Source organism: Microcaecilia unicolor, chromosome 3 (assembly GCF_901765095.1).
Source record: "Microcaecilia unicolor chromosome 3, aMicUni1.1, whole genome shotgun sequence".
NCBI lineage: Eukaryota > Metazoa > Chordata > Amphibia > Gymnophiona > Siphonopidae > Microcaecilia > Microcaecilia unicolor.
Window position 1 is genome coordinate 475852814 of NC_044033.1, and position 22403 is coordinate 475875216.

The following is a 22403-nucleotide window of genomic DNA, read 5'->3' on the forward strand; positions in this document are numbered from 1 at the left end:
CCTGATATTAGGCGCATTGTGAGGCCGAAATGCAGACTGTATTGAGTCATTGTTATTTTACTGAATTTGAAGTCATTGTCATTTTACTGATTTTTTTTTTTTTTTAATATCCCTTATTAGAACCATTCGTCCACTGTAGAAAATGATACAGCTGCATCTGGTGAGGTTGTTTTTTGACTGAAAGCATTCACATTGCTGGTCCAAGTGCTGATCCTGCCACATCTTGACTACTGCAACATCTTATTTTTGGCATTGTCTCAATACCTAAAGAAACTCCAAATAATACAGAACACTGCTGCAAGATTAATCTTCAAATTAAATAGATACAACAGCATTATCGCTATATCTGGCTAATCTACACTGGCTCCCCTTAGCTGAAAGAATCAAATTCAAAGCCACTTGCTTAGTCTATCATATTCTATACGGTATCAAATCCAGTCTGCTGATTAATATATCATCAATATGCCTTGCTCAATCCAAATGCCTAAGAGATCAACTGTTCCTCTTCACTCTGTCGTATAAGGGATTTAGATTTCAGACAATTTTTAACTCATTATTCCCAGTTTTAGGCATCTCTCTATGGAACTTTCTTTACATCACTATTAGAACTGACAGCAACTACCTCAGCTTTAGGAAGAAACTGAAAACCTTTCTATTCCCTTAGTCTACCATGCGAATAGTCACCATAATACGATTTACGAGATCACTGGCTTTCTCTATTCCCTCTGACTGTTCGTAGCCTTGTTCTCTCTTGCACTGTTCTAATAAATGTAAAGCAATTGATGCTCTAAGCCATATAATTTATTGATGTAAAAACACCGAACCCTGGAAAGGGGATTTTAGCGGTATATAAGACCTAATTTAATTTGATTTGATTCTTCTTGTTTGGTTGTGTTTTTTACTTTTTCGACTAGGGTTTTTTTTTTTCTCCTTTTATACAGAGTCTTCTGGAAGATATTCTGCAATAGTGAACCTAGCAATTTAAATGTGTTATAATGATAGTGAAGTTGCAGATTGTGGAGTAAAGTGTGGATGCTTTGAGGAAGTTGTTTTAGGTGCATTTGTGTAGTCTATTAAATATAGAATGACAGCAAATAAGGCCTTTATTTTCTGTCCATTGTACTTCCTGATGTATGCCATTGGCCCCAGTTGATACTTTCTCATTCTTTCTTGAATTCTGTTAGTTGTCTGCTTACACTGTCTCCCCTGGAACACCATTCTATCTATTCCCCAATATTTCTGTTCAATAATTTCTGATGTTACTTCCAAGTCTAGTTTGTAGCCTCTCATGATGATTCTTGTTCATATGTGCCTCTTATTCATAAATATATCACAGAGATATCATTTTTAAATCAGGGTTAGGCATATTTATTAATTAAAATAATTTTCTTTAGTCTAAGGTTCTTGCTACATGAGGAATTTTTGCAATATGTTTTGGAATTTTTCTTCAAAACCAGAATGCTTCCTTTTCCTGTCAAAGGTGCCCAGAATTATTTAGTATGCAAAAGTAGTCAAGACCTTAGTTATCACAAAAAAGGTTTATGAAGCTAGTTATTCTTCTATTCACTAATGAGATTTTCATTCCACTTAAAGCTGCCAGGTTGTAAATGAATGTTGAAATACAGATAACAGTTGGTTCTCTCCATAGAGACTTTCTAATCATTACAAGCTCACTTTTTTGAAATATGTGAAGTAAACACACACGATAATGGCTAGAATTGGGCAAAGCTGGAGAACAGCTTACACAAGGCTTTGATATTCGTAATACAATGAATCATAAAACTCAGTAATGAATCCTTTATATATATTTGAATCCATTAGTGCACATAATTTGTGTATTTGATACCAGTAAACTGAATCATGCTTTTAAACCTACAGTTTTATGCACCATTATTGAAACATGTTGGCTGGGGACTGTACATTTACACCGCTCAATTACTAGAATAAATGTTTTCTTTTTTTTTTTCTTTAATAAAGGGAATGAAAAAAGATGAGCAACAATTAGAACTTAAACCAAGCCCAAAGAAAACACCAGAACCCACTATTGATCTTTTAGGACTTGGTAAGTAACATTGACCTGCTCCATGTGTTGGTGTTAAAATGCCAACAAGGCCTTTACTGAACCTTCCATATGCAAATAGATATTATTAGTTGAGTTTGAAATGTCATGACTAAGCCTGCTGAGAACCCACTGTCAGTGAAATCTTAATGAGAGAACCTCTGTCTGTTGGCAACAATGCCTTTACCAAATGCTAATAATGAGCTTCTTCGGGAAATAGAAGTTTTCAAGGTGATCTTAAAAGGTTTTTTGGACAGTGACATTTTAACATTCAAATACAAAAGTTGTTTGGATATGGTATTTTTAGGAGCAAAATGCCAATGCTGCCTTATTTGATTTTTGTACTATAAATGTCTTCACTGTGTGTTGTATTGGAGAGCTGTGAAAGAAGGTTATTTTGATTTAAACCAGCTCATCCTACCTCCCTTTCAGTATTTTCCATGTAATCCCAGTATCTCAATGATTTCCAGCGTCTGTATTTGAATGGCACTATCTCAGTTGTTTCTCAGTCCCAGGTGATGACAGAAGGAACTGTTCATTTTAATCTAAATGTACCCTTTGTTTTTCTAGCTGGCAGATGACAATATGCTGTTTGCCTTGTAAGCAAACAAGCTTTGACTCAAGAAGCTCTATTCCCCTATATTTATCTACAAATATTGTCTGACTCTTGAGAGACTTTTCTTCCCTTTCTCAAAGGATTGAGCAAATACACCATTTATTTTACAGTAAAGCATTAACCCTGTGATGTTACATGCTTTTGAGGGTTTTTTTGTTTTATCTATATAGATATTCATAGAAATTTGTAGAGGAGTAAGAAGAACTTATTTCTGCATTATGTTATGCATGTTTTGTAGGAATTTGTGCAGGGCAGAAATTTAAGAACATAAGTGTTGCTATACTGGGACAGACCTAAGGTCCATCACACCCAGCATCCTGTTTCCAACCGTGACCTTGCCAGGTTACAAGTTCCTGGCAAGATCACAAAACAGTACAATACATTTTATGCTGCATATCCGAGAAATAAACAGTGGATTTTCCCAAGTCCATTTTAATAATGGCTTATGGACTTTTCTTTTAGGAAGATATCCAACCCTTTTTTAAACCCCGCTAAGCTAACTGCTTTTACTACATTCTCTGGCAATGAATTCCAGAATTTAATTACACGTTGAGTGAAGAAACATTTTCTCCAATTTGTTTTAAATTTACTACTTTGTAGCTTCATTGTGTGCCCCCTAGTCCTAGTATTTTTGGAAAGAGTAAACAAGTGATTCATATCTACCCGTTCCACTCCATTCATTATTTTATAGATTTCTATCTTATCTCCCCTCAGCTGTCTTTTCTCCAAGCTAAAGAGCCCTAGCCACTTTAGCCTTTCCTCATAGGGAAGTGATCCCATCCCCTTTATCATTTTCACCGCCCTTCTCTGTACCTTTTTCTAATTCCACTATATCTTTTTTTGAGATGCAGTGACCAGAATTGCACACAGTATTCGAGGTGCAGTCACACCATGGGACAATACAAAGACATTATAATGTCCTCAGTTTTGTTTTCCATTCCTTTCCTAATAATACCTAACATTCATTTCTTAGCCGTCGCTGCACACTGAGCAGAGGGTTTCAATGTATCATCAACGATGACACCTAGTTCCCTTTCCTGGTTAGTGACTCCTAATGTGGAACTTTGTATCACGTAACTATTGTTCGGGTTCCTCTTTCCTACGTGAATCACTTTGCACTTGCTCACATTAAACTTCATCTGCCATTTGGATGCCCAGTCTCATAAGGTCCTCTTGTAATTTTTCACAATCCTCTTGCGATTTAACAAGTACCTTTGAATAACTTTGGGCCCTGTTTACTAAGGTGTGCTAGCATTTTTAGCAAATGCTAAACGCTAGAGACACACATATATATACCTATAGGTGTCTCTAGCATTAATAAGTGCTAAAAACACTAGCTCGCCTATAACGCAGCTTAGTAAACACGGCCCTTTGTGTCATCAGCAAATTTAATTACCTTACTAGTTATTCCCATCTCTAGATCATTTATAAATATGTTAAAAAGCAATGATCCCAGCTCAGACCCCTAGGGAACCCCACTATCTACCCTTCTTCATTGAGAATACAGACCATTTAACCCTACTCTCTGTTTTCTATCTCTTAACCAGTTTTTAATCCACAATAAAACACTACCTCCTATTCCATGACTCTCCAATTTCCTCTGGAGTCTTTCATGAGGTACTTTGTCAAATTTGATTTGCCTGGCCTTTTCCCCTCAGTTTTCAAAAATTTTTAAATGTATTTCATACATTCATCTTCATATAAAGTATTTTTAATGTACATTAAAACTTTTTAATACGTTCTAATCATCTTAATGCACATTAATATGTAGATAACACATGCTAAATCAATTTAAGGGTGTAGTTATAAATGTGGGCTGCCATGAAGATGTGTTATTTTACTACTAAATTGTGCTTTCTTAGCAGAGGTCTCATTTTCTTCAGAGAGACTAGTTACTGGTAACTGGCATTAACAGTAAAATAGCACGTCTTAACAGTAGCCCACATTGATAATTTCCCCTTTTAGTGTGCATACATTTTTTAAGGCACACTAATGAATGCACACTCCTAATGTTCTTTAAGAGATCTTAAATAATTATTTAAGTACTCTGGGGGTTTTTTTTCCATGATTCAAGAACTTGTTCTGTTTCATGCAAATGGTTTTTCCTGGAGACATGTTTATAGTGCCATATGATTTAGAAACTAACTTTGACTTTGAGCACAGTCTATCCTATTTGCATTGGTTTTGTTGTATGTTCCATACAATGTATAATTGTATTTCATAAGTACATAAGCACCGCCATACTGGGAAAAGACCAAGGGTCCATCAAGCCCAGCATCCTGTCTCAGACAATGGCCAATCCAGGCCTCAAGAACCTGGCAAAAACCCAAAAACAAAACAAAAATTTAAATTTATAATGTTCAATGGTCATTTCCTTCAGGAATCTGTCCAAACCCCCTTTAAACTCAGCAAGGCCAACTGCTGTCACTACATTCTCCGGCAACGAGTTCCCTGCTCTTTCTTCTATGTTTGTGCAGCGCTGCGTATGCCTTGTAGCGCTATAGAAATGCTAAATAGTAGTAGTAGTAACTACGCGCTGAGTAAAGAAAAACTTTCTCCTATTTGTTTTAAATCTACCACATTCTAGCTTCATCTTATGTCCCCTGGTTCTATTATTGTTAGAAAGTGTAAACAAACGCTTCACATCTGTCTGCTCATAGGTGCCCGGTATAAGAGGCTTGGGGAGGCTAAGCCTCCCCAGCCGCAAGCCCCAAGTGTCTCTCTCTCTCATCCCCCCACCCCCGATGACTTTCATATGACTTTATGTAGAACATTTAAATCATATGAATGTAATAGAGTATCAGTATATTTATGATTTTCAGAGTTATTATTTGAAATTTAAAATTAGAGTAAAGTTGGAGCCTTTTAATCTAGTTTTTAAATTAACTAGGATTAGTAGTGCTATACACCCTTTCGTTTTATGGTTTGTCTGGTCTTGCTTGTTTAATTCAAGTTTGTTTGTTTTTTTTAACATACTCATTTTGGTTTTGTAAACCACTTTGGTAATTGTATTTGAATGGCAGTCTCTCAGATCCTACAAAGTAACAAATAAATAATCCTGGCTGCAACAATGCAAAGGTGTGAAATGGGGATGCTGTTTTCTTTAGCATCTCTGTTTCTAAAATTGCCACTCCCACAGGACATGCCAACAAATAGACATATACCCCTCCATTTCCTAAGTATTTTACAAAACACATTTGTGTTTTGCACTTTTATGTAAAATACATTGGGAACTGAACACGTCCTGACTTAGAGGTCTCAGGTCCTCCCTTGGTGTCCTATATAAAATGGAGCTTTAAACTTCTCAGTTAAGTTAACTTGCAAGAATCTCCTTTACCACTTCATTTATAGCACCTTCTGATGACTGTCCATTTAATGATAGGACTTGGATGGTACAGTAAGGGCCAGCAACCAATAACTGCAGCACAAACTGAAGGCTTAACAGAAAATCCATACATAAAAGGCAAATTTAATAGCCCAGTATTGAATTTTTATCAGTGTCCTTTTCATTTAAAAATAATCAAAACATTTCTTTATCAATAGTGCTCCAGTCTCTTTGTAGTAATGTCTGAGATTTCTCTGCCTTTGTGTTTAATATTGTACTCTGGTCATGGAGTCACACAAGTTCCTGTAATACAGAAACATATTTTCCAGTGAACTTTTATCAATATATTATGTTACTATAAATGGTGGTGTACTGTGAGGTCACCGCATGAAAAGGCATTTAATGTACGTAGTTGTATGAAAAGAAAAGTTATATTTAGATACTGAACTGCTGCTCTGACGTTGTGTGAATTCCTAGCATGGCCAGACCTGATCTATGATTTAAAAAGATCTCATTATTTTATTGGGAGATAAGTAGAACTAGAAAAAAAACACAACAAAAAGTAGATGAATTAATCTGGTGAATGAAACATTTCATCCTGTGTAGAAATAGGAAACTAGTTAGATATGTTTATCTTGGAAAGAAAAAGAGCAGGTAAGTCTATTATTTTACACTTACTTGAAAGGTCAGCATGTAGATTATTTGGACAAGTAGACAGACAAAATTCAAAGCTATTGATTGCTTGAAACCTCCACCTGGGTAGGTTTCATACTTGGTTCTTTACTTCCTTCTCTAGGAGAGGCCAAGGGAAAGAAATCCACACATACACCGCTGATAGATATAGATATAGAAAGCAAAGGCCTTTGCAGAGAGAGCCCCACATCTCACTTAATCAGTGAATTCACATGGGACTGTCCCAGAAGCTTCCGGTGCTCTGTTGTATTTTATTGACAAAAAGTATTAAGTCATGGGTTACAAGTCAACAGTTACATAATAAATTACAGAATACAAACTATGTAAAATCATTGCCTAGGTTATATTCTGCTTATATTATATTTTATTCTGTTTACATCTGCAAGTTTGGGGGGGGGGGTTCAGGACAAAGTTGAATAACCGTGAACCATTCCAGTACAAAGAATCTGACCATAATTAGATGGAAGACCTCTTTTACAACTAACATACAATATTTCATATTGCACCTGTGTGCTCAGATGTGCAGGCTAAGGGCATACATCGCTTTCAGTTCCCTATTCTCTTTCAGACATATCTATATCTAGTGATAATTTCCAGCATTTGGCAAGAACATAACTTACTAAGCAGGCCTGAAGCTGTCAATTCAACATTCCGCTTCCTAATCCAGAAATTTCCACCTCTGGACAAGGAAGGTGTTTGAGTTCTAATCTAGGGACAGCATCTGTTGCAGTAGCCATGGCTTCCTTTCATTATCCAGTCAGTGGCTAGTTTTCATCAACTTGCAATTTAAACACCGGTCCCAAAATGTAACAAATAGAAAGTTTAGCTCAATGGGATCAGGTAGATGTTCAATCAAAAAAAATGTTTTGATTTTTTTAAATGTTTTTATTCAAACCATAAACACTTCAGGCAAATAGTAATGCTTTCACGTTTACCCAGCTATGGTGACCTCAGTGGTGCTCATTGCCCAAGATGTATACATGGCAATGTAATTAGCACCAACTTCTTCATCGGCACACCCGATTAATCAATTTTTACTATATATAGTTTTTTTTTATCTCTTCTCTACTTTTTTTTACTTATCTTCTTTATCTTTTTTATGTCAGACCAAGGGGTTCAGCTGTCTGACATGCGTGTTTCGCTAGGATATGAGCTGTATCAAGGACATTCCCCTATAATGAAAACCAAACACAACATCAGTTGCCTCCCCATTTGCTTGAAAAACCAACCCTATCGGCTTCTCTAACAAGGGTCACTTATAATCAAATCAAACAAAGATCTTACCTCAAATCTCCCTTAGCGCCAGCTCTGCTATTATTTATCAGGATTACTGCCTTACAAAGATGGCGTTGGCATTCTAATACCACATTTAAATATCCTCATTATTCATGACGTAATAGACCCTCCCCTAGACTCCCATTGGACATAAGGAGCTGATCCTTGTCAAATCAGCGATGCCCATTCCAACTCGGCATTTAAGCCGGCCGGCATCACCGTACGCAAAGAAAAAATGTAAAACTGTTCTCTATAGTTCAGCAACTTTTTTACCGACCCTCCCTCCTCCCCTGGACCCACATGCTCTAATATTCTCCATCATATATCTTCAACCGTGTGATGGCACTCTAGCCAATGATCTACCAATGGTGCTTGGGTATTCTGCGTGGTGATTCTAGATTTGTGCTCCGTTAAATGCACCTTACTGGGTCTGGCACTCCTCCCTATATAAATCAACCCACAGGGGCATGTAATGCTGTAAACTACATTACTGGAATCACAGGTAACTCTATCCCTCTGTTTGACAATCCTATCTCTGCCTGGAACATGGGTTCTACCTGGCATGTTCCAGGCAGAGATAGGATTGTCAAACTGAGGGATAGAGTTACCTGTGATTCCAGTAATGTAAAACTTTTTCTGAATTTAGAATGGTTGTCCTCTAGCCTAAGATCTTTAGATAATATCTTCCACAACTAGAGTGAAACTCAACTAGAACATTTCTTCACTAATGATAATGCTTAGATATGCTATCCAGTTATCTTTTAAGTGGATATTGCACTGCTGAATGTTGGCCCAATATTAGTTACCAGCAGATAGGACATTTGGGGCTAGATTCTACATATCATGCCTAAAACATTGGCGTTGAAAATTACGCCTAGGCTTATTCTATAAACCGCACCTAAATTTAGGCGCAGTGGATAGAATATGCCTAGCGCCTGACCGCATGATTAAATTTAGTCATGGACAGTTATGCCAAGTAAAACTTGGTGTAAATGCCTATGCCAAAATTAGGTGCGGACAGCAATCATAGTTTTAAGAAACACCCAGGACCTGCCCATCCCACACCTATGGCCCCATCCCTAGGCTCCTTAGAATTAGCGCTTATTACTTTAAGCAGTTGGCCTTTATGCACATAATTCTAATTAATGCCAATTAATTTCAATAATAGCTTGTTAGCAATTATCGGCGCTCATTGGCTCGTTATTCAATTAAGTTGCACATGCAAATACAGAATACGACCAGATTTGCATGCGCAACTTTAGTCACACTGTATGTAAAATCCAAGGGTTGGTGTCTCTCTACCCTGCTCAGCTATGTCCAGTCAACGCTGCTTAGGGTATATTTCTACCCACTAGTCATGAAAATTACAATTTCTTTAAGTCTGAACCTCATTACCGTAAGCCTGTTTTGTTATGTTACTATATATATTCCCAATTTTTATGTAGATATTTTTGTTGTAAAAGGACACAGTCTAATATTTGAGAACTTCACACTCTCGTAAGTTTGTTCTTTCTCTCTTCACTGCACTGTTACTAAACACCAACCTCTGTATTGCAGTCAAACCCTGTGCAGCTACAATACAGATACTGCGGGAGCAGTTAGAACAGTATATTTTTAGTATCTTTAAGTTTTGTGGCCAGAAGAGTTACATTTTTAGTGGCCATCAGTAAAAACTAGCATGTTAGTTGATACAAACTTAGGGCCCTGTTTACTAAGGCACGCTAATGTATGCTAACGCTAGAGTCCAGTGGCGTAGCCAGAAGTCAATTTTTGGGTGGGCCAACAGGTTGGATGGGTGGGCACTAGACAGTGGTGTGCTGGTAAATGTTTAACAATAGGCTCTCTCCCCGGTCCACCTCTGCGCCCCCCCCCCCCCACCTCCCCTCAAAATTGCAGAGCTGGCTATAGCCGGGGAGAGAGCCTGGGGGGGGGGGGGGGGGCAATGCATTACTGTCTCCAGGAAAAAAAAATTAAATGATCCCAGGTTCCAATTTAATTCATGTTTAATGTGGGATAAAATGCCATAAATAAGTAAATAAATATAAACTTTTAATGTTGAGCACCTGATTCTCAAAGTGGACATATTCCAAACACTATAATGAAAATAAAATGATTTTTTTTTACCTTTGTTGTCTGGTGACTGTTTTTCTGATCATGCTGGCCCAGTATCCGATTCTGCTGCTATCTGTCCTCTTAACTCCGTTTCCAGGGCTTCCTTTCCATTTATTTCTTTACTTTCCTCCTTTCTTCTTCATTTCTTGCTCTATATCCATAAGTAAAAGCTGGGTCCTCCGCAGACTTGACTATCCAGTGGATCCAGCTTCTGCCTATTTTCTTCATCCATGTGCAGTTTTTCTCCTCTCTTCCTTTTCCCTCATCTCATCTCCTTCCTCATTCTTCCATCCCCTCCATCCATGTCCAGCATTTCTTCTCTCTCCCTTCCCTCTCTTCCATCCATATCCAGTAACCCTCCTCTCCCCTTCCCTCCATCCAGCAACCCTCCTCTCCCCTTCTTCCACCATGTCCAGCAACCCTCCTCTCCCCTTCTTCCACCATGTCCAGCAACCCTCCTCTCCCCTTCCCTCCATCCAGCAACCCTCCTTTCCCCTTCTTCCACCATGTGCAGCAACCCTCCTCTCCCCTTCTTCCACCATGTCCAGCAACCCTCCTCTCCCCTTCCCTCCATCCAGCAACCCTCCTCTCCCTTCTTCCACCATATCCAGAAACCCTCCTCTCCCCTTCCCTCCATCCAGCAACCCTCCTCTCTCCTTCTTCCACCATGTCCAGCAACCCTCCTCTCCCCTTCCCTCCATCCAGCAACCCTCCTCTCCCCTTCTTCCACCATGTCCAGCAACCCTCCTCTCCCCTTCCCTCCATCCAGCAACCCTCCTCTCTCCTTCTTCCACCATGTCCAGCAACCCTCCTCTCCCCTTCCCTCCATCCAGCAACCCTCCTCTCCCCTTCTTCCACCATATCCAGCAACCCTCCTCTCCCCTTCCCTCCATCCAGCAACCCTCCTCTCCCCTTCTTCCACCATATCCAGCAACCCTCCTCTCCCCTTCCCTCCATCCAGCAACCCTCCTCTCTCCTTCTTCCACCATGTCCAGCAACCCTCCTCTCCCCTTCATCCAGAAACCCTCCTCTCCCCTGCCCCCCCCCCGCCGTACCTTTAAATATTATAGTTTTGCTGGAGTCGCGGGCAGCCGGCATTGAAGACATCGGCAGGCTTACGCCGGTTCCAGCAGCCTTCTCTTCCCTCGTTGCAAGTCGGATGATGGTTCCGCCCTCTTCTGACGTATTTCCTGTTTCTACGAGGGCGGAGCCATCATCCGACTTGCAACGAGGGAAGGGAAGGCTGCTGGAACCGGCGTAAGCCTGCCGATGTCTTCAATGCCGGCTGCCCGCGACTCCAGCAAAACTGTAATATTTAAAGGTACGGCGGGGCAGTGGCGGGCTGGGGAGGCAGATGCGGGATCGGAGCTCAGCCTGCTCCCTCTGCTCCGCTGCCTCCACTGCTGGGTGGGCCTGAACCAAAACTGGGTGGGCCTGGGCCCACCCAGGCCCACCCGTGGCTACGCCCCTGCTAGAGTCATCCATATATTTCTATGGGAGTGCATGCTAAAAACACTAGCGTACCTACAGCATGGCTTAGTAAACAGGGCCCTTAATTTGGGAAAGGCAGCAGGAAGAAATTCTAAACTTCTCATAATTCTACCAGCCACTAATATTTCTATCCAAATGAATTTGGTTCCTTGCTTAAATGGACTTTTGTGTCCCTTGTGAAGTAAGTTTTCATTCTTATATAATTTTTTTGCCCCTGGCAGTCCCTCTCTTCTCCTGAGAATTTCCATATCTCAGACTGAGCCTGCTCACACTGATACTATACCTACCCAAAGTCGTCTTTCATTTTTATTCCCTTTTCCCACTCCCATCTAGGTTCCATAGTTGACTGTCTTCTAGGTAAAAGGAATGGAAGTTTTTGTATTCTTTTGGAACTTGTTTTCTTGTGGAACCTGCTAGTATTGAGCCAACCACTGAGAACTCATGTGAGCCAGGGCTGGTACTACCTCCCAAGTGCTAGGAAATAAAAACTGTGTGTTTTACACTGTGCTGTTTTGAATTATTATTTTGGAAAATTGGAAATAAATTGTATTTTATACTTGCCTGCTACAATATTCTGATTCAGGGAATAGAAATGAGCTTGAAATGTATTCTAAAAACATTGCAAGAAAATATTGGCACATAGAGTATTACAAAGATCACAGTAATTTTGTCTCAAAAGTTCTTGCAGCCTTGAAGTAGAAAGAGGTCACCTACTGTGCTGCATCTTCAGAAGAAAATATTACAGCAATCAGAGATATATATATACACAAGGCTGTTTCATATTTACTTTGAAAAACACTACTGTAAAAAGAATCCTAGAAAGCAAGGAATTAATAATCCTAGCATTGTTCAATTGATATGGTACTTTGTGAAGAAGGATATCAAGTAAAATTCTAGGCAATATTTTGCTAGTTTATTTAAATTTGAATATACAAGCAAGTTATATCTTAAAATGTAATTTTTTTTATCTGATGATTAGTTTATAATTATTTTTTCCAGGTTTGAGCTTCATATACTTATGATAGAAAATTGTATGAATTACTAATTCCGTATATTGTTAGTTTAGAAATAATTCAATACATCACCATTCATGTAGCATCTCCACCACCTCTCACGAGAGGGCATTTCACATATCTGCCAACTTTTCCATGAAAAAATACTTTCTGACATTACTCCTCAGTCTGCCCCCCTTCAACATCAATTCATGTCCTCTAGTTCTACCACCTTCCCATCTCCAGAAATGGTTTGTTTGCGGACTAATACCTTTCAAATATTTGAACGTCTGTATCATGTTCACTATACATGAAATTTAGAACCCAGCTACACCCATTAAAGGGGTACTGGGCACAACCGGGCCGACAGCCAGCGAGGGTAACAATGGGGAGGGGAGGGGAAGAGTAGAGTGAGTGGGAGAGCAGGTAAAGATAAGATAGGCAAGCAAAGGGTTAAGAGCAAGAGGGGGAAGGGAGGGACGGGGAGAGAGGCAAGGTAAAAGAAAGGAAGAGTAGGGAGGAGGGTCTTTTTGAACGAGACAGCAGGACGAGAACAACGCTGAAGTTACCTTTGGATCCTCCAGTGTTTCCACGTGCACCAAGGAAGAAAAAAAAAATCAGTGTTAGACCTTGATTTGCAGAGTCAAACGGTAAGAAAATATAGATATATATGTAGAAGCTGGACCCCGTAGGCTCAGGTGTGCTGGCTGCAGACAACAAAACGTAGGAGTTGTGCTGTGGCCAAGTGGTTAGAGCACCGGGCTTTGAATGGCAAGATAGCAGGGGTTCACATCCCACAGGGACTGCTAGAAAAGCTAAGAAAAACCATGAGTATTTTGAACCCGCAGGGAGTTTGCATGAGCTAAGGGCTTGCCCGTGATTAATTGTGATTGCCCGTTCCCGTAGCAGCGCTTTAAAAAAAAAAGAAGAAAAAAACGCGACGTGCCGAGTGAGTCAGATCACCCGCCGCTAATGGAAAATGCCTTGTACACAACAAAAGCACAGCACAGGCGGAGGCATGTATGCAACGTGGCAAGCGCGGGCAGCTCTAATTTTGCCGAGCTTCGGTGCAGGTGAACATTGCCAGGACAGATCAGCCTCTCCACTATCAAATGCCTATGGGGGATCTTTCAGTATGGACACTCTCTCCAAAAGGGAGCAAATGTATCACAATGACATGCTTGTGATGTGCTCCTCAATTTCATATATGCATACCCATTGACCGAGCATATGACCCATCCTTTTCACCAAAACTCTCACCATCTTCAAGAGACTTACAACTGCAAAAAAGAATACTTAAAGTAAAAACATCTTTACTTGTAGTTGTGTGGTTCAGCAAAATGTCAGGCATAGGACCAGGGCAAATGAGAGCCACAAGTCAGCTGATACTATTTTGAATTTTGACGCTGGCAGGGCAAGTGCTACTGGAGAGCACTCCTGGTTGGGGAAGACCATGTGGCTGCTTCAGTAGCTACCAGAGCCCTGCCTTGGTTTATAATTATGGCACATACACCCCTTTTCAAAATGATTTGCAACTTACTTTTGCGTATTATTGACAACCGACCTACCATACAATAACAATTTATAAACACTGCAAATATTTTAACAAGGCATATAAATACGAAGTGTCCCGAATCTCTTGTTATATGCGCCTGTGACAAACTTACTAAAAAAGATCCCACTGAAGCTCTGGGAGGACATCAGTTCCAATTGTACCTTTAAACCTGATGACAGTGGGGAGAGAGTATCTGTCTTAGGGTAGGAATCATAGGCGGTTGGTGGCCCAACTGTTTGGAGAGGCTACAGGGGGCAGGGTTAGGGGCGGGGCCAGGGTGGAGCTTAAATCCATAACTGTCTGATAACACAGAAAAAAAAATAAGTCACAATTAATACCTTTTATTAAATTTAGATGTTAGATATGTATCATATGTCAAATAATAAAGTGGTTGCTCAAAGCATATACTAACCACAATCGCTCAACTGCAACACACTATGCACAACTTTGTGCAAAAACACACTCAGACCCTTACTGTACCATAAATATTACACTGGGCAGAACCTAATACACCAATATACCACCCATACGGAAAATACAGACCGTCAACAATGTGAAACAAGGGATCATAATATCACAATTCTCATGTAGAGCCACAAAACACCCTAATTCTTGTTTAATGTAGGATAAAATGCCATAAATAAGTAAATAAATAAATATAAACTTTTAATGTTGAGCACCTAATTCTCAAAGTGGACATATTCCAAACACTATAATGAAAATAAAATGATCTTTTCTACCTTTGTTGTCTGGTGACTGTTTTTCTGATCATGGTGGCCCAGTTTCTGATTCTGCTGCTATCTGTCCTCTTAACTCCGTTTCCAGGGCTTCCTTTCCATTTATTTCTTTACTTTCCACCTTTCTTCTTCATTTCTTGCCCTACATCCGTAAGTAAAAGCTGGGTCCTCCACAGACTTGACTGTCCAGTGGATCCAGCTTCTGCCTATTTTCTTCATCCATGTGCAGTTTTTTCTTTCTTCCTTTTCCCTCATCTCATCTCCTTCCTCACTCTTCCCTCCCCTCCATCCATGTCCAGCAACCCTCTTCTCCCTGTTATTATTCTTTCTTCTGCTTAAAGCACTAGTGCTTCAAGGACAGACATCAAGCTGCTGAATAGCTAAAGTGTTGCAAGCAATGGCAAAACGTATACAGCCTTGGCAGTGTGTAGGGCAGTCACAAAGTATTAGAAATATTAGATTAGAACTGAAAAGGTATAAGGGAAGCATCATCCAGGGCACATTTGGGCCAAGTGGTGAAAATGCCCTTTGGTTCTTCTATTGCTTGATAACTGTGATCATCCTTTCCCTCCATCTCAAACAGTAGACACAAGGGCTTGGCTTCTTTTGCCGCATTCAGGTATGCTCCAGTCTCCACTTTCCTTTTAATGGTCGAGTTCCAGTGGTTTTTCACAGCATTGTCTGTCCTTTCTGGCAGTGGCTTTGCAATCTCAGCCCAGCGGTTTCCTAAGACTTGTGGGCATTATAAATAATCCGATCTTCCTCCTCTGTCCATGAAGATTTCTTGACTTCTGGGTTCAGGTGATTGTGCCAGCGCTCTCGACACTGCTTTCCCACACACCCTTTCAGGTGCTTAGCAATAAGGGTCCAGTGTTTTGTGCCATATGTTTTAACCAATTCAATGACCCTCTGATCTTCCTCTTTGGTCCAAGGTCCCTCAGGGTACAAAACCCTCAGCAATTGGTGCTGGCATTGCTGATCACTACAGTTAGGGAACAGGCTGGCTATCAGCTTCCACTCATTTTGTCCAAATTGTTTCACCAGTTTTTTCAACCGTTCATCCTCTGTTGGGGTCCACTTTACTTTTAATCTGTTTTCTCGCTGATCCGTAACATCCGAGTCTGTGTCCTGGTAATGAAGCTCTTCAGGATCTTCACATCAGGAGCTCCGAGCCATCCTCCCTCTGTTTCGAGTGAACAAAGAGGTTTCCTGCTTACAAAGCAGAGGGCCCCTGCTCGAATTTGAGGGAACGCCAGGATTTATTTTGGACTTGCATATATTTTTTTTTATTAATTTTTCAAATCAGACGTTTTGTCTCCTCTTCCCCTGCTCTTTCTTTTGCGCGGTTGCAAATTAACAAGACTTTTTTTTTTCTATCTCGCGCCAACTTCTCCCGGCTTGCACGTTGCACATAATATGGAAACGAAGTAAAGAAAAGTTAATTGGTCAGGAACTATGGCGTTTAAACCTTTTTAAGTTGCAGCGACGGCTCACCTCCGCTCCAGCCTTTCCCTGCCTTCTCGCTTCTTGCTCAGTGTCCCGCCCTCGTGGAAACAGGAAATACCTCAACAGAGGAAGGCGGGACACTGAGCGAGAATGGAAAGGCTGGAGCGGAGGTGAGCCGTCACTGCGACTTAAAAAGGTTTGAACGCCAGGCGGCCACGGCAGGAATGGAAAGGTTGGGGAGATGAGGGTGGGCTCAGTGGGGGGTGGGTGGCGGCGGAAAAGGCGAGGAAAGGTCACAGCTTGGCTGGGGAGGCTTAGCCCCCCCCCCCCCCCCCCCAAGCCTCTTATACGGGGCGCCTATGGTAGGAATGAAGGAGAGATTAATACGGGGAGATTAATACATGGGACTACTGTTCAGATAAGATGAAGGGCCGGGGAGCCAGGAATACATATTTCTGCAGTGGCTAATGATACAGCTGTTGATTACATATGTATGTTCCTGGCTCGCACATGCAGTTTATTTAGCATTTAACATCCATTTGTAAATCCCACATTTACTTTGGGGTATTAGCATGCAATGCAATAAATATTAAAATATGTTTTTAACATGCTTTCATAAATGACACCTTAGTTTGACATAATCTTCTGTAAGGATTCAAAACCAGTCAACAGAGAATCTAAAGTGACACCTTGATGTGTTTAAGCTAAAGTGTACATGATAGGAAACATTGCTTTCTTTAAGCATAAGTACTTCTCAGCCAAAATGTGTTTTTCATGTGGGTTCATATGTGCTGGCTTGATTGTGTATAATTTAAAGGAGCGAGTCCACAATGGATCAGCTTATCATGTTCTGTTACTTTGGAATACTGTTTCTATTCACTGCAAACATTCCTGCAGTGTTGGACTGCTGCTTTAATATGCATTAAATTATTATGAGACCAATATACTAAACTGTGTTAATGGTAATTCACATGTTGATGAGCATTAAGCGCCTATTAGCTGCTTAAAGATAGCGCAAATTCCATACTATTAGGGTAATAAAAAGCAAAAGTATGCTAAAGAGCTTGTCTGAAATCAGAGCAAATAACCATGCAATAAAACTCATAACACTTAATGCAGATAAAATGTAAAATGTTTAACTTTTTGTGTGTTCTTGCATCATTTTGTCCCTTAATATGCATATATTAACACCCACATAAATGCACACCTCATTTCCATATCATTAATATTGTTCATTAACTCATATTTTAAACATTGCATTATTGGCTGATTTTTAATGGAGCTAGTGCATTGCCCCCCCCCCCCCCAGATATTCTCTTTGTGTATAATATATGTAGAAACAGAGAAAATCAGCAGATAAAGATCATATGACCTATCTAGTCTGCCCACCTACAGCCTCCACTATCTCCTCTCCATTAGAGAGCCTATGTGTTTGTCTTACACTTTCTTTAATTCAGGTACTGTCTTGATTTCTACCACCTTCACTGGGATGCAGTTCCACACATCCACCACCCTTTCTATGAAGTGTTTTCTTAGATTATGTCTGAGTGTATCCCTTTATTCCTGAGATTCTTTTTAGTTGAGTTACTTGCCTTCTGTTCATTTATGCCACAGAAATATTTAAATGTGTCTATCATATCTCCCCTCTCGCCTTTCTTCCAAAGTACACATATTGAGGTCTTTGTCCCTATATGCTTTCTGATGAAGACCAGTGACCATTGTAGTAGCCGCCCTCTGGACCAACTCCATCTTGTTTTTATTCTTTTGCAGGTGTGGTCTCCAGAACTGTATACAATGCTGTAAATGGGGTCTCACAAGAGGCTCATACAGATGCACTATCACTTTTTGCTTGTTGACCATTCCTCTTCCTGTGCACTCAAGCATCATTCTGACTTTCACCCTTATCTTTTTTACTCTAGCTCCCACTCCTTTATCGTGCACAAAAGTACTTCACCACAGCCCAGATACAGGCCGTGCATTTTTTAGCATTGAATCTTAGCTGCCAAATTCTAGACCAAGCTTTGCTAGATCCCTCTTCATGTTATCTATACCTTCAGGGTTTTCTACGCTGTTGCAGATTTTGGTGTCATCCACAAAGAGGCAATCTTTTCCTCAATATCACTCACAAAAATGTTAAAAGAGCTGTTCCAAGGACCTGAGACCACTCCCAGCTATAAGTAGGCATTGTAAAGGTCAGACAGTAGAGCTGCCAGAATTTTCCTAAGTTGTTTTGGTACCCTCAGATGTATGCCATCTGGCCCAGTGCATTTCGCCTGCCTTTGTTAAAAGAGCGCATGAGCCTATAGTGGCAGAGAACCAACCCAACCAGGGGGAGGGGAACTCCAAACTGTCTCCCCCTTCCTGGCAGTATTGATGGCAAAGCTCAAAGTCTGCCGAGCCACTCCACTCTTGCACCTACAGTGGTGGAAATAAGTATTTGATCCCTTGCTGATTTTGTAAGTGTGCCCACTGACAAAGACATGAGCAGCCCATAATTGAAGGGTAGGTTATTGGTAACAGTGAGAGATAGCACATCACAAATTAAATCCGGAAAATCACATTGTGGAAAGTATATGAATTTATTTGCATTCTGCAGAGGGAAATAAGTATTTGATCCCCCACCAACCAGTAAGAGATCTGGCCCCTACAGACCAGGTAGATGCTCCAAATCAACTCGTTACCTGCATGACAGACAGCTGTCGGCAATGGTCACCTGTATGAAAGACACCTGTCCACAGACTCAGTGAATCAGTCAGACTCTAACCTCTACAAAATGGCCAAGAGCAAGGAGCTGTCTAAGGATGTCAGGGACAAGATCATACACCTGCACAAGGCTGGAATGGGCTACAAACCATCAGTAAGACGCTGGGCGAGAAGGAGACAACTGTTGGTGCCATAGTAAGAAAATGGAAGAAGTACAAAATGACTGTCAATCGACAAAGATCTGGGGCTCCACGCAAAATCTCACCTCGTGGGGTATCCTTGATCATGAGGAAGGTTAGAAATCAGCCTACAACTACAAGGGGGGAACTTGTCAATGATCTCAAGGCAGCTGGGACCACTGTCACCACGAAAACCATTGGTAACACATTACGACATAACGGATTGCAATCCTGCAGTGCCCGCAAGGTCCCCCTGCTCCGGAAGGCACATGTGACGGCCCGTCTGAAGTTTGCCAGTGAACACCTGGATGATGCCGAGAGTGATTGGGAGAAGGTGCTGTGGTCAGATGAGACAAAAATTGAGCTCTTTGGCATGAACTCAACTCGCCGTGTTTGGAGGAAGAGAAATGCTGCCTATGACCCAAAGAACACCGTCCCCACTGTCAAGCATGGAGGTGGAAATTTTATGTTTTGGGGGTGTTTCTCTGCTAAGGGCACAGGACTACTTCACCGCATCAATGGGAGAATGGATGGGGCCATGTACCGTACAATTCTGAGTGACAACCTCCTTCCCTCCGCCAGGGCCTTAAAAATGGGTCGTGGCTGGGTCTTCCAGCACGACAATGACCCAAAACATACAGCCAAGGCAACAAAGGAGTGGCTCAGGAAGAAGCACATTAGGGTCATGGAGTGGCCTAGCCAGTCACCAGACCTTAATCCCATTGAAAACTTATGGAGGGAGCTGAAGCTGCGAGTTGCCAAGCGACAGCCCAGAACTCTTAATGATTTAGAGATGATCTGCAAAGAGGAGTGGACCAAAATTCCTCCTGACATGTGTGCAAACCTCATCATCAACTACAGAAGACGTCTGACCGCTGTGCTTGCCAACAAGGGTTTTGCCACCAAGTATTAGGTCTTGTTTGCCAGAGGGATCAAATACTTATTTCCCTCTGCAGAATGCAAATAAATTCATATACTTTCCACAATGTGATTTTCCGGATTTAATTTGTGATGTGCTATCTCTCACTGTTACCAATAACCTACCCTTCAATTATGGGCTGCTCATGTCTTTGTCAGTGGGCAAACTTACAAAATCAGCAAGGGATCAAATACTTATTTCCACCACTGTAGATATTTGGCACAGTCCTGCCAGGGAGAGAAAGGGGGAGGAGTTCCAATGAATTAGAGGTGACCCGGCGGCTTGTCACCATGTTTTTAACTGCCAAAACACCCACACATACACCTAGGAAATGGGATTCAACAAAGGGCAAACTTTATACCTTGCATTATTTCATTATTGTAGTACCTATTGTACCTGTGTCCTGATTATGTGCTACAATCTGTTAATACTGATGAATGTACTCTAAAGTATCTTCATCAGATATCTAATGTATTGCATTCAGTGACTTGTAAGTCTGTGTTGTTGCAGTTTGGGCGGAGCATCTGAGACTTTACCTTTGCTAGTGGGTCTTCAGGTGGGTATGGTTGAACACCATCCACTAGTGGAGGGAAAACAGCTGGGTGACGAGAATAGCGGTCTAGCTGATGGGCAGGGCGAGACCCATCTCACCAGGCCAGGGACCAGCAAGCATAGAAGAGATTTTCTACCTGAGATTAAGTAGCCAAACTGTCCTACATTTAAATATTACATATTGTTTATATGAGCCTGTCTAGTCTCCAAATCTGCGGGTTCTTGACTAGCTGTTGCTGACATGTGACTAATCTAAATTATATTGATTTTCTTTCTTTTCTGGTTCAGTTTATAATAGCTAATGAACTTATAACTTGGCATGCTAACCTTCCATTCTGATGTATAAATCCATTTGGTTGCTGGTACAGGAGCAGGAAATATTCATAAAACGGTGTACCATGTAATAAGCAATCTAGCAGTGGCTGAAATGGGAAAAGGTCTGTGACAGGGCCTTGCACCTCTTTCTGACAAGCAATTTTGTGTGTTTCTCATTAGCACTTAAGGGATCTGTTTATTGTGTCTAATTTAGAATTGCTTATTTTCACTTAAAGCACTTCTGTTCTCACTGATGATTTTACAGCAAAAAATAATTGCTTGCAGCAAATAAAGTGCATTTTAAATAAAATAGAGGTGGGAACAGAGAGCAAAAATTAATTTACTGGTTCATTACTAAGTGCAGCTTGTTTAGCAAGATATTTATGAAGATTATTTTCTTGTACATTATTAATACCAGTCAATGGTACTTGAGGCTCAGAGACTTGATATTTCTGTTGTACGTAATAAATTCAGAGAATTGCTTCTTAGGTAAAATGGCAAGATATTTCTGTGGTTTCACAGTGAAAAGTAAACTATAATAAATCAGATATATTTTTCTCATCTTAATGTGCTTTCTCTTTTCTGTGGGAAAATATTTTTCTAGTTGACAATATTGTACAGTGTGAAGAATTATTTGTATCTTTTTAAGTTTAGATTCTTGTAATTCTTGCATATTCAAGTACCCTTTTACCACAGGCCCATCTGCAAATTTGAGCCCCTGGATACTAAGGTGTTCTCTTCATGCTATTGGACGACTAACTGTACAGTACATATACACGCTACTTATGCATTTAATAACATAGCTGTGCAAAACTTTTATAGCAACAAAAGTGAGAATTATGACCTCGGCGGTGACTCTTCACATGACCAACACAGGGTCATGATTCACCTGCCTCCTCACCAGTCACCCAATTTCTTTCTCGCTCGTTTTTATTTTAATAAATTAAACTTTTTCAAAAATTACTTTAATATGATTTAGATATAGATGTTAGAAATACTAGTTTTAGGGGGAGGAGTTCAGATTGCCACATGTAGCTGATCGGCGTTTGTTGCTGTGTTTTCTGTCTGGAATTATTGCTTCAATGTCTCCTAAAAGAAGGGGGAAAGTTCGGGTGATTGCTTCCTCGACCCCTGATTGCTCCCCCTAGCAAGCAAATGCTGATAGAATGGTATGCCATCCAGCACCCGCAAGCAGATACTGGATGAGTAGGCTCTCTAGCTGTGGCTGACCTGGAAGAGTCTTCACAGTTGAACCTGGAAACATCGCTGTCTCCTCATCTTCCACCCTGTCCTGCGCTGTCCTTGACACTGGTAAAGGAAGTCGTTGCGCAAAATGCTACTGTTTGGTTGCTGCCAGAGGAGGAATGCCAAGAGCATTAACAACAGAATCAGGCCCATCTTCAGCGTCCCCTGTATATTTTCATTCTTTGGAGG

The 22403-nt window shown here is 40.7% G+C and overlaps 1 protein-coding gene across 2 annotated transcripts in view; it reads left to right on the plus strand.

The window, feature by feature from the left end:
- SMAP1 (small ArfGAP 1) overlaps nucleotides 1-22403 on the plus strand; it is a 384385-nt gene that overhangs the window by 320695 nt on the left and 41287 nt on the right. For both annotated transcript variants that reach the window (XM_030199008.1, XM_030199009.1), the window contains one exon: nucleotides 1978-2062. In XM_030199008.1, coding sequence (XP_030054868.1) covers nucleotides 1978-2062 — 85 coding nt within the window. The remainder of the gene's footprint in view (nucleotides 1-1977; nucleotides 2063-22403) is intronic.